This window comes from Peromyscus leucopus, chromosome 1 (genome assembly GCF_004664715.2).
Source record: "Peromyscus leucopus breed LL Stock chromosome 1, UCI_PerLeu_2.1, whole genome shotgun sequence".
Classification (NCBI taxonomy): domain Eukaryota; kingdom Metazoa; phylum Chordata; class Mammalia; order Rodentia; family Cricetidae; genus Peromyscus; species Peromyscus leucopus.
The window spans coordinates 60,007,687-60,021,064 of record NC_051063.1 but is presented as its reverse complement, the minus strand read 5'-3'; the positions used below and the strand labels follow the sequence as shown (position 1 = coordinate 60,021,064).

Sequence of the window (13,378 nt, the reverse complement as noted above, 5' to 3'; positions counted from 1 at the left end):
CTTGTCGCAAACAAAACAAAACACAAAAAGGTATTTGCCATGCAAGCCTGCCAATCTCAGATCAGTCCCTAAAACCCACATACAGGTAGAAGATGTGACTCCATGAAGTTGTCCTCTGGCATACACACATGGCATGCATGCCTCTGATTCCAAGATCAGGAGGCTGGGGCAGGAGGATTGGATCAAGTGTAAAGCTACATGGTGAGTTCCTGGGCTACAGAATGAGACCCTATCTCAAAATAGAGAGGCACCAGAGGAGGGGTTCTCAACCTTCCTAATGCTGTGACCTTTTAATATAGTTTCTCATGGTGTAGTGACCCCCAACCATAAAATGATTCCATATTTCATAACTGTAATTTTACTAGTTATGAATTATAAAACATCTGATATACAGGATATCTGACACGTGACCCTTAAGGGCCATTTGACCCACAATGGGGTCATGACCCACAGGTTGAGAACCATTGCATTAGAGAGATGCTCAATGGTTATGAGCATTGACTGCTCTTCCAGAGGACCCTGTTTAGGTTCCTAACACTCACATGGCTGCTCATAACCATCTATAATTGCAGTTCCAGGGGATCAGACACCCTCTTCTGGCCTCTGCACAAAGTACATATATATATAGGCAAAATACCCATATACAGCCATACACATCAAATAAAAATAAATTAATCTAAGGAAAAAATTGAAAGATGAAAAGACTAACAAAAATAAAAATAACAAAGAAGAGTGCTCTCACCCCTAAAGGAGCCCAAGGCCCAACCGTACCTTTCTGTGACTCATGCTTCTCCGTCTTGCCCTGGTAGTCAAAGCCCACAGCGCTCTTGTCCACACGGTCAGCTTGCACACCGTATTTGCCACCAAAGCCACTAGAGTAGTCTGAAGAGACAAGACGGCACCAGCAAGCATTAAGACTCTCGAGGGATGCAGTGTCCATCTTAAACCTAAGAGCTGCATCCCTTGGATAACACTGGACGCCCTCACGCTTCATGCAGAGTTCAGATCACTTCCCACCACAACATGCGACTGTCTTGTACTGACAGAAAGAACTGGCCATAGTAGTTTACACCAGGAATTGTCAGCCTGGGCTACAGTGTGAGATCCTGTTTCAAGAACCAAAGTAGGGGACCACTGGGTAAGCCTGATGTCCTGAGTTCCTTCCCCAGGATCCACGTGTCAGAAGGGGAGGACGGACCACTGTGAGTTTGTCTCCCCCGAATTTCATACACGTACAAAGTCAATAAAAATGTTTAATAAATAAGAAAGGCGGGGATACAGAGAAATGACGGTGTTTGCCACTTTCTAACTTTACTGGCCACGGCCAGGCATGCTTGCATACCGCTGTGGTCCCAGTACTCGCGAACTAGAGCGGAAGACTGCCGGAGCTGGAAGCCAACCTGGGCTTCATGGTGAGGTCTAAGCCAGCCTGGGCTACAGAATGAGCACGTCTCAAAAATAAACAAGAAACAACAAAAATGACAATTCACAGTCAGGTGAAATACTGACCATCTCAGCACTTATGAGGCTGAGGAAGAAGAATTATGGAGTTCAAAGTCAGGCTTTGATAGCATATTATCTTAAAAGAAACAAAATCAAACCACTGGGTACTAAAAAGAAATGATTTGCCTTGGCTGTTAAAAAAAAAGGGGGGGGGGGCTCCAGACCCACGTGACACCATGAAAACCAATCAGCACTCTCTTTTCCACGTTTCAGGGCACAGTTTTGACAATGCAGGCCCACAACTCTGGTTTCTGTCTTCAGGGACATTTGCTGTTCATTACAGTGCCAGAGAGCTGACAGTGAGCTGCTCTGCCCAGGTAAAGAGAAGGCAGCTTCTACTGGAGACAGCAGACACATGACAGCAGGCACAGAGCTCTGAGTGTGCCACCAACAGTGAGGACACACACCCTTTAAAAGCCAGATGGCCCCGGCACCCAGAGCAGAGAGCGGAGGCCTCCCTGCCGCCAGGCTGCAGCAGCACTCGCCTTACCTTTCTGGGAGGCGTGCTTCTCCGTCTTCCCCTGGTATTCAAAGCCTACAGCAGACTGTGGGACAAAAACATAAGGGACAGGCATTTGAAACGCCACTGAGATGACCCATCTGAACTCATGACACACAGAAAACAAAGATTTTGGTAATGTTGGTCTGAGAAGGTGTGTGTGCTCACACATGTCCAAAGGCCAAAGGAAGATGTCCAGTGTCCTGTGCTATCACTGTCAGCCTTGTTCCTTTGAGACAGGGTCTCTCACTGAACTTAGAGCTAGGCTGGCAGCCAACAAGCGCCAGCAACACTCCTGTCTCCTCCCCACTCCGCACCCCCAACACTGAGCCTGGCTCATGTGGGTGCTGTGATTCAAATACAGGTCCTCATGCTCGCACAGTGACATCTGCGTCATCTCCCAAGCCTGTGTGGTGGGTTTTTTGTTTGTTAATATAGGGTCTTACTCAGGCCCAGGCTGACTTTGAACTCATGGCAATTCTCCTGCCTCCACCTCTCAGGTGCTGGGAATACAGGTGTGAGCCAGGCTTAAACCATGTTAATTTTTGACCTTTGGCTTCCCAGGCAAAGTACAGGTCCAATCATGACTGCTCAAGTCTGTATGTGCAGCTCCTCCTCCGTGCCCGCAGGCGCCCGGCACCAGCTTGGCTGAATTATTCCAGGCACAGCATGCCGATCTGGAATTAATTCCCCTGCCACACAGACTTCCCAAACAAGCTTTACTGAGAACATTAACAAGATGGCAGGCCTGCCATGGGACCTCATGGTGGCCTGCCCTTAGCATGACCCGGAGCTGGGACTCCGCATCTCCCCCACTTCAGACACAGATGGTCAGATCCTGCTACTATGGCAGAAAGCCAGGACCCACACTGAAAGTGGTGTGCTTCCACTGACAGCCCCAGGCCTCTGGACACTGAGACCACAGCTCAGCAAACCCCACTCTGAGGGCAGCTCTGCCTGTCAATCATATCCATCCAGGGGAGATAATGAGAAAGGTCCCTGATGGCAAAGCGTGGCTGAGTCGGAGGCTAGGCATAGAGGGTGGCCTGCAGCAAGCATGCTGAGGCCTGTCTTCCATGTCACTGTCTGTTCCCCATTGGATAGTCAGTACCCCTCGCATAGGCCGGCATCAGAGGCCTGTGAGTTCTTATCTGGACACCCTTCCTGCAGTCCCACGGGGTCAGAGGGCACCTGTGAACTGCTGCACTGGCCCAGGAAGGCAGCCACAGCAGCAGCCTGTAGCTGTGGCAGGGAGCCTGCGGCCCTGGTCCTGTCACTCACCTGATCCACCCTGTCCATCTGGACACCAAACTTGCCTCCAAAGCCTCGGACTGAGTCCACTTGTGAGCAATGCTTGGAAAGTTTTGACTGGTACTCGTGGCCAACGGCTGACTGGAACAAAGAACAAAGATGCGCCATTATGCACCCGTGCCCAGGGTGGCACACAACCCCACTCCCCGACTCTGCTGCTGCCACTCTCTTGGCTAAAGGAATGTCACCCCCATCAGTGAGGTGGGCCTTTGCTCTCAGGGCCCCAAATCCCAAGACATGGCCCTGAACTGGCTGAGCCCTGATGCAGGGTTCTCCTGGGTACCCCAAACTCAAGAGATCCCCCCAAACACCCCTGACTGCAGACGGGAACTTCGGACAGGGCCAGGTATGAACAAAGGACAGAGCCTGCAGCACACCCAGTGACCCATTTACATCAGTCACTCTCTCAGGGGTGGTGTTTGCACAGGCTGGGAGCCCGAGGGCCAAAGCATGGCACACACTTGGTGACTGTGCTGAAGCAGACACAGGTACTTCAGCGGCAATGCAGACATGCATGCCACACCTCCCAGATATGTAGGCCACACAGGCAAGAGCCAAGTGCTGTCACCTCACAGCAGCCCCCACCAAAGGATGCAGGTCCCCCGGGGCTTTCTGTTCAAGGGGTCGAAAGGTGCATCAGGCCGACGCCTGCAGGCAGACCCCCACCCTAGCCCCTTCCATAAACAGTGCTCTGAGATCTGTGCTGTCAGCAATGCCACTGCCCAGCACAGCAGTCCTGTGGCCGTTCCTCTTGTAGACAATGCCTGTGTGCCTCTGAACCTGTCTTCTTGGCCCTCCTGGCAACACGGAACCCTAACTCTGACTGCCCTACAGGGCAAGTCAGCCCTGTGTACCACAGGTCTCCCTTGGTTCGCCAACTGTTCAGTTCAGTCTTGCACTCGGGCTGTGTTCTGCATATCACCGACCTCAATGCCCCTCTTCATGAAGGTCACTGAAGTGGGGGGTACACAGAACATAGTCGACAGAGAAAGCCTCGGCTCAATGACTTCTTCCCAGGCTGAGCTGTGGTTAGCGGCTGACGGCAGACCACAAGCCACAGCCTGTGAAACCCCATGCGGCACGATGGCCTGCCCGCAGCCTCTAGGCTCACACACAGAAACTGCCAGGAAAAGATCAAAAAGAGGCAGCCATGCCAAGAGATTTTCCAGCAGGACTGCCCATCAGAAGGAAGTTAAAGAGACAAAGGGGCTGAGGTGACAGCTGGCTCTGGTTCCAGCCTGCTGACTCAATGTGTGCTCGGTGGCTTTTGGTCTCCTAATGGCAGAAGCCCATCTGTTATCAGCCTTGATCTGCAGTGTGTAGGAAAAGCAGGAAGCCCCCTTGGCAGGCCACAGTCACCCGATCCCTAAAGGAAACCGGTGGCTCCAGTCCTGGCTCCTCACAGGTGTGTGCTACCTACCCTTGATGAGCCTGGCTGGGGAAGTCTGTGGGCCTCACCTCTCTTTCTATTTCTGGAGAGAACGCATTATGAATAGCTCAGCCATTCATCTTCAGGTTTGTGACAACAGGTTACTCTCAAGGGTTCACATGAGCAAAGGGCTAACCTCTCCTTAATGCACAGGGCCTGGGGGGGGGGGGCCAACAAGATGGAATACCAGCACCCCAGGCTAATGTCACCAATGCTTGGGAACTACTGGTCAGTATCGAGCCGAGAAGGTGAAGTGAAGATTCTAGAAGTCGGGGGTCCACGAGCCACCTGGGTACTGACAACAGTGTGGCAGTGCAGTGCACACTTACAGCATACCATACCTAGCAGAGAAGACCAGGCCAGGCACCAGGTGAGGGCAGTAAGTTCTAACGGAAGCCCAGAAGGGTGGGTCTCCCCAAAATGACAGCACAGGGCAGCAGTGAGAAGCCATCGAGGGAAACAGGACATGACAGGTGGACACGAAGGGTGAAGGAAGGACCAGGCTTAATGAGCCCCAAGCTGCAGGCTTGATGATGAGATCTGAGCCAAAGGAAGCCAAGGACTCACAGCAGAGAAGCCAGAGAACAACATTCCTGGCATTAAGCTCGCACTTGGTAAATTAAGATTCTCCCCAAACTGCCACTCTGTCTCTTCACTGTGGTTCTCTGTGTCTGCCTGGGCCTGGAGCAGCAGGCTCTCCACACAGCCCAGGTCAGGACCAGCACCTCCGTCTCTGTGTCTGACTGAGCCTGGAGCGGCAGGCTCTCCACACAGCCCAGGTCAGGACCAGCACCTCCGTCTCTGTGCCAGCAATGCAGCAACACAGCCAACAACCACATCTCCTTCCTGCAGATGGCATCCGGTCAGAACGCTGCTCCAGACTATTATTCCTGGCTGTGATGTTTTGAATAAGAATGGCCCCCATTCTTCTATTTGAATGCTCAGGGCGTGGCGTTGTTGGAAGAAGTGTGTCACTGGGCGTGGGCTTTGAAGTTTCAGATGCTCCAGCCAGGCCCAGTGTCGCTCTCTCAGCCTACTGCCTGCAGACTGGGATGTAGAAGTCTCAGCTACTCTTCAGTTCCTCGTCAGCCTATGAGCCACCAAGCTCCCCACCATGACAATAATGGACTAAACTTCTGAACTGTAAGCAAGCCCCAATTAATGTTTTCCTTTATAAGAGTTGCTATGGCCATGGTGTCTCTTCACAGCAATTGAAACCCTAACTAAGCCACTGTCCATGGTTGGGGTGCCCTCAGGCTTACCAGTCTACTCTGGTGGACAGTGGTATCTCACTCAGATATTGCCACGGCCTTCTGTGCCTAGCACAGCTGAATACAATCCATGTGAGGGAGTCACCCATGAGGATAGGCAGCAGCTGAGCCTCTCTTCCACATCTATCCAGGGTCAGCACCGTCTGCCTAGCCGAACCACCCCACACTGCTCACTCAGGACTCCACCCCTGTTACAGCGTCAACAGAGTACGAAGGCCTGCATTCCTGGAGACACACCCTCACACTGCAGCCAGAGCAGGCCCTACTCCCTCATCGTAGGGCAAGAACGGAACACCACCCCAAAAGGATGGCTTAGAGAGCAGCTGCACGTGGTATCTGCTTGTCAGTCAGAACCCATCAATGCTGCTCCCCCGGGCCTGGCCACAGCTTTGAGACAATGCGCATCCCCCCAGCCTGGCTGCAGAGTGGCCCACTGCTGCGGGCCGCAGGAATATATCATAAGAACTCAGCTGGTTATGGCAAAGTCACTACCTGGAGGGATCAGGGAATTCCTCCAGAGGAAGCCAAATCCCAAGGAGTTTTTGGTGTTACTTGGCTTGTTATATATCAGCTGTATTCTGTTATGAAAATCATGTGTGCCTTCATAGCTTTCCCAATTGACTTTTCCCTAAGAAGGGCTAACAGTGTAGACTGATCACTCTCTGGACATACACATTCCAGGTATTTGGAGAACAGCCTCAGGAAAGGCTTTCTCTGGAATCAGATTATCTCCCTTGGCCACTTTCAAGGACTACAGGAAACACCACCCAGGTGGGCGCCCATTGTTAGTCCCAGGTGGACTAACAATGATAACAGCCCACATGCAAGTCTCCTGATTTACGGTAAATTCCACAAGGAGACACCGCCTAGGAGAGGTGGACGTTAAGTAATAGCTTTACACAATTTAGCTCGGACCCTCCCTTTTATATACTGGGACTTCCAGGGCACAAGGGGAGAAGAGAAAAGAGAATGGAAGAACTAGATGGGTAAGAACTTGAGAGGAACGAACTGAGATGGGGAAGAACTAGATTGAAGGGCTAAAAGAGAGGACTAGAGGAATGAGATGGAAGATGAGGAAGAGCCAGATGGGGAAGAACAAGATGAGGAAGAGCCAGATGAGAGAGGAGATGTGAGAGGAGCTGATAGGGGAAAGAACTAGATAGATGAGAACCTAGAAGGGACAGAACTAGATGAAGGAATTAAGATAGAACCTAGAGGGGACAGTAGATAAATATAGAGAAATCAGGCAAGAAAGGAGCTAGACATGAGAACAGAACTGAAGCTGTGTATAAAGGATGTTATGCCAGAGGAATTAAATCAAGTGGACTATAGAACTCGGTGTGCTGAGATTATATTTCCTGAAAATAATCCTCGCCGTTAGTAGTTCTCTCTCCTGAGCCCCTGGGATGTATAATATTAAGGCTGGTCCCTCTAATATTATACAAGAGCCCACAGTGCAGCAGGACATAAGCCAGGCATCAGTGGACTCCACAGATGTGATGTGAGCAAAGGGCCTCAGAGCTGACCTCATGCTGTGGACTGGCCCATCTCAACCACAAACAGTGGTGACCATGACGCCTGTGGGCTGGATGCTTCTGGGCCCTGCCCTGCTCACAAAGCTGGTCATGGTGCTGATCTACTCCAGAGAACCCTCTACACATCAGCCACTGGCTGGATCCTCTGACAATTTGACAAAGGACTTCTAGAAATACAGAAGAGTTTCACCAGTGGGTAGCCTGTAAAGGACCCCTCAGAGCAGCCCTCACCCTCAGCCAACACCACTCCTCACTGTGACTCAGAAAAGTGTGACTGTCACCCACATGGTGTGCCCATGCAGGCCAGCAGCCCAGGCTGGGCGGCCACTTACTTTGTCCATTCTATCCTGCTCCACACCGAACTTCCCGCCATAGCCGTGGGAAGCCTTGGGTCCCGTTTCCAGCTCCTTCTCCTTGAGTGTCTGGTGCTCTTGAAAGACGTTCTCTCGCAGCTTGTGAATGCTGGAAGAGAGAGGAAACTGGACTACCCAGGGTTCGGGCTTGCACCTTACCCACCAGCAGGACAAGCAAGGGGAGTGATGTCCTTGCGAATCTGCGGGGCTTTCTCACGGGCTGCTGCCCTGTCTGTTCACCGTGCCTGCCTCCGTGGCTCTGTCACAGCTTGTATGGGGGAGGAACACAGATCTAAATCCACACAGAACCATGCAGCTGGCCCTAGGGGTAGCGACGCTGAATCTGAGCTTTGAGCTCTGCAAATGCCACCCAGAGTCCCTTCTCCAAACCCCCAAGGTCATCAGAAGAAGCTGGCTATGCTGGTGAGCATTTTGGCAACTTGACACAAGCTAGAATCATCTCAGAAGAGGAAACTTCACATTAGAAAATGCCCCCTATCAGACTGATGTGCAGGGCATTTCCTTGACTGATGACTGATGTGGGAGGGCCCAGCACATTGCAGACGGAGCCACCCCTGGGCCAGTGGTCCTGGTGGTGTAAGAAAGCAGCTAAGCAAGCCATGAGGAGCAAGCTAGTATGGAGCCTTTCTCCATGGCCTCTGCATCAGTTCCTGCCCTGACTTCCCACGGTGACAGGCTTAGAAGCTGTAAGTGAAATAAACCCTTTCCTCCCAGGTTACATTTGGTCGTGGCGTTTATCAGAGCAGTGCAGAACACACGAAGACAAGCAACAGTGGTGAAACAGATCAGAAGACCGTCAGAACTGGCTGCCCGGAAGCAGCTGCCACCGAGGTACTGCCTGAGCACAGGGCCTTTCTAGCCAGCAGACATGAAGCCCAAAGCTCTACATGTGAACAAGCCCAAGAGTGTGGATGGAATACACTGCAGGCCTGGAACCAGCAACCCCCGATGAGCAGCAGAAGAAACACTAAACACCACCCCAACAACCTGAGGAGGACCACAGGGATAGACTCATAGGCATGGTTACCTAGATCCCTGCTGACCTCTCATATCCATCCCTCTCTAACGGACCTCAGGCCCGATGGACCACCTATGACAACCACTACACTATGGAGACTTGAGGCCTCTTCTGTGGGAGGTGTGGGCTACTCTACACTCAGGTCCAGAAAGCCACTGTGAGAAAGGACAACATGAGCCTGGAGGGTGAGATCAAGACAGGGAAAGTCAGCAGGAGTCTATCTCAAGGAGATAGAGAAAAATAACAACTCAAATCCTCCTACAAGCCACTGCACAGACACAGTCCTCTTCCGGGCACCTGACCGAATGCTCTGAGGCAAAGACAGATTAGACAGAATACTAAAGTAGGCACAGAGGGTGTGGTCTGAACCCTGCGGGGCCTAAAACAGCACCTAGGTGTCCGCAGAGGGCCTGTCTACCTCCCTGGCAAGGATGCCAGCTGCGGCAGAGCTGGCATTGAGGTCAGAGTCCCCGGCACGGTGCATTCCACTCTTCTATCTCAGCCTCTTCTGGAAGCACATGGAGTTGGGCTGCCAGTGTCAACTACTAAATTCCACAACACATGACAACTTGCAGACAATGATCCAGATGAAGGGGATGCTGGGGCCCAAGTTACTCAAAACCATCTCACACCCTCCACAGTCGCCACGTAGAGCAAACAGCTCACACTACTGTGTTCTGTGTTGGAAAACATGGTTCATGAAAGCTGGGCCTCACATGAGCCCATCACCTGTGCACAACTGAGACCTGAGGCCCACAGACAAACAGGAGCCCCTGTAACAATCAAACCTGGAGCAGCAAGGCGAGGCCGCGCCCATCTCCTCACCCTACAGAGGGGGCACTTAGGAGAGTGGGGTGCCACAAGTACTCACTTGATGTGTTCCTGGTGCCCCGATCCCTGCACAGTTTTGGCGCCCCATCTCTGTTCCTTTTCACTCACGTCGTTCTACAAAGAGAAGTAACCAGCACATCCCATGCCCTAACTGGTACAGCCTGCACCCTAACTAGTATATCCCCACCCTGGAGAAGTAAGTAGTATCCCATACCCTAACTAGTATACCCTGAGCCCTAACTAGCATATCATGTATCCTAACTAGCACACCCCACACTTTAGCACACCCCATATTCAAACTAGTATCTCCCACCCTGGAGTAGTAGTACATCCCATGCCCTAACTAGTATACCCAGATATCTAACTCGTACACCCAGCCCCCTAATTCATTTATTGTGTGCCCTAATTAGCACATCCCACACCCTAACCAGTACATCAAGGCCTAACTTCTATACCCCATGCCCTGGAGGAAATTAACCAGCTCAGTGCAGGGCCAGGATGGAAACCTCAGAGGCAATGGCCCAGGAAGGCAGATTTTGTGGTGACTCCTACCACAAAATCAGGATCAGTCTCCCAGTCATCGGCTCCCCCATCGTCCTGGGTGATCGACACGGCGTGGCCTGCAGAAGCTTTCCACATCTGAAAGAGCGGCAGAGTCACCTGGGAGGGTCACCCCAGGACCCCAGAGAAGCCCTGACCCAAACCCTCAGAAGGCCACTTCCCCCAGAGGGCAGTCACTGGACTCAAGGACACCTGAAGGAATCAAAGCTGCATGTCAGGAGTCCTGAAGGTGGGGCTGGTAGACAGCTCCAGCCAACGCTGGCCCTGGCATCCACGTAAAACATCGATGTGATAGGGCGACCCCGGTGCCGGGGAGGTGGGGGAGGAGCTGGGGCTCACGTGAGTGCCAGACCAATAAGAACCCTGACTCACAAAAACAAGGTTGGGATTGGAGAGATGGCTCAGAGGTTAAGAGCACTTGCTGTTCTTCTAGAAACCGAGGTTCAGTCCCAGCACCCACATGGCAGCTCACAACTGTCTGTAACTCCAGCCCTGGGGATCTGACTCATTCTTCTGGCCTCCATGGGCAATGCACGCATGTGGTACACACACACACACACACACACACACACACACAGGCAAACACCCATACACCTAAACTATAAAGGTGAAAGAGGGTTGTGATGGCTCACACCTAGAATCCGAACACTAGATAGGCTGAGGCAGGAGGACTGCTACAAGTTTAAGCCCAGATCAGACTGGGCTACAGAGTGAGGTCCCACTGCAGATCAGCAAAGTGGAGTGTACACATTCTCCACCAATGAGTGTCTCACCCTGATCAGCCTTTGGGTGGCTGCACTCCAGAGGCAGCATCACTAAGGTCATGCAACTCTGGTATGCCCTAAATGTCACTCATAGCAAATGTCATAAATGTTCATCACAATTTAAAAGATTATTTTGGCTTCAAGGACTTCCCGGGACTATGATGGCTGTCTTAATCTAGACAGCCGATCCAGTAACTGCCCTGGCAGCTGAGCAGAGGGCCGATTTGCCATCTACTGGGGAGCAGAGCATACATGCAGCACCGGCCTTCCTCATACCGGAGGTTGTTAGTGGGACATCAGACCCTGTGGGCAAGAATGTTCCAAACACGAGCTACTTTTGACCATTTTTTCCCCATTTTTCCATATTCTTGTGAGTACACGCCTGCACATGTGCGTACCCACGTGTGTCCTCCATCACTCCTCCACCTCACTCACTGAGTCAGGGACTCTCCCTCAAACCCAGAACTCACTGATAAGGCTAGTCTCAGGAGCCAGTCTGCCCTGGGATCTCCCACCTCCGCCTTCTGAGGCTAGAATTATAGGCAGGCCACCGAGCCCATCTGTCACTTGCATGGGTTCGGGGGAGCCTCACACTTGTGTGGTGGATGCTTTCACCACTGAGCCACCTCCCCAGCCTTTGACAGGATCCGAAAGAACACCGAGAGCCATGCCCACGGTACACGTGGTTCTCTCCACCCTAGAGGTCCCGAGGGTTGCATTTAAGCTATCAGGCTTGGCAGCAAGCACTTACCCTCTGAGCCAATTCGTCGGCCCTCCACCTCATTCTGGAGACAGTGTGTCTTCCCTGGACCCAGAGCTCGCCAACTGGCTAGGCTAACTGGCCATTAAAGCCCAGGAACCTGCCTGCTGCTGCCCCCAGCACTTCGCAGATGTGTGCCCTGTGCCTGGTTTTCCTTGGGTGCTGGGGATTCAAGCTCAGGTCCTTAGGCTTACATGACAAGCATGCTACCCACTGAGCCATCCTCCCAGTCCCCAGCATGAGATTTCTTTGAAAAGGCTTTTGTTGTCTCTCACGCTCCAAGTCTCTTTCTACACGGTCAGGAAGAGAGCCCTACCCACACATGACCCAGGAGAAAGCATACGGGGGCCTTCCCAATACACGAACCTTTCTCTTTTTGCCGGGAGAGGTAGCTCACAGTCTATCCGAATCCAAGGAATCCAAGGAGAAATGTGCGGGCATCTGCGATGATCAGTGAACACCTGTGAAGAGAAGACTAGCGGCTCAGGAGCCTGTGCCAGGCGCTCTGGGCAACACCCTCCCGTGAGACACTTTTGGAGAGCTTCAGAGTCCCCAGCACACAGAGTGCATATGACATCACAGACAGGAAGATGGGCCTCTCACTAATCAGAGGTCTCAGCCCACAGGAACCAGAGGACTCAGCAGATCCAAAGACCTATACCCACCCCCACAGCCCCGAATGCAACCAGAGATCACAGCCTCTATGGCCAGCACGCGCCCTGCTCGCCATAAAGCTGAGGTATTTCATTGCTTGTCCACTCTAACTTATGAAGGTGGAAGGCAATGAAACTCTGTCACTGTGTTTACAAACAGTAACAGAAGCCTGGCATGGTGGCACATGCCTATGACCCCAGCTATGGCAGAGAGCCAGGCCGGCCCAAACCACAGAGTTTGTCCCAAAAAGCCAAAATGATGAGTTGGCACAAAGGAGCACACCTGTGATCCCAGTGCTGGGAGGTAAAGGCAGCAGGATCCTTAGCCAGCCTGGGCTACATGAGACCCACACACGCACATCAAATAAACAGTCACAGTTTAGCAGATAAAAGTGCTTGCTGCACAAGCCTGTGACCTGAGTCTGAGCCAGAACCTATGTGAAAAGCCGGATCCGCAGCCAGTGAGAGGCAGTACCACCGCTGAGCCAGGGTCTCCCTCACACTCAACACTGCCACACCAAGCTATGTCCCCCAGTGACACATGCATGCAGTGTTTGCAATTTTCTAGTCATGAAAACGACCAACTGAAAAACAAACTTGAGTAATTTCTGCACCTAAATAAGGCCTCTGTGCTCCACCTCACACACATGAAACCACCAAAACAAATGTGACGGTTCTGACTGGAATTTGCTGATAACTTCTCAGGTGTTCCATCAAGAACACAAGGGAGGACATAAAAATAAAACATACTAGTCAGGCGGTGGTGGCGCACGCCTTTAATCCCAGCACTCGGGAGGCAGAGCCAGGCGGATCTCTGTGAGTTCAAGGCCAGCCTGGGCTACAGAGTGAGTTCCAGGACAGGCTCCAAA

General features: G+C 52.1%; 1 protein-coding gene across 3 annotated transcripts in view; it reads right to left on the bottom strand.

The window, feature by feature from the left end:
• The window catches only part of Cttn (cortactin), a 36,802-nt gene that overhangs the window by 19,911 nt on the left and 3,513 nt on the right, over positions 1–13,378 (bottom strand). For all 3 annotated transcript variants that reach the window (XM_028871260.2, XM_028871262.2, XM_028871267.2), the window contains exons 2-8: positions 12,223–12,317; positions 10,324–10,410; positions 9,812–9,885; positions 7,881–8,010; positions 3,284–3,394; positions 1,994–2,048; positions 772–882 (exon numbers count right to left, since the gene is read on the bottom strand). In XM_028871260.2, coding sequence (XP_028727093.1) covers positions 772–882; positions 1,994–2,048; positions 3,284–3,394; positions 7,881–8,010; positions 9,812–9,885; positions 10,324–10,410 — 568 coding nt within the window. In that variant the 5' untranslated portion in view covers positions 12,223–12,317. The remainder of the gene's footprint in view (positions 1–771; positions 883–1,993; positions 2,049–3,283; positions 3,395–7,880; positions 8,011–9,811; positions 9,886–10,323; positions 10,411–12,222; positions 12,318–13,378) is intronic.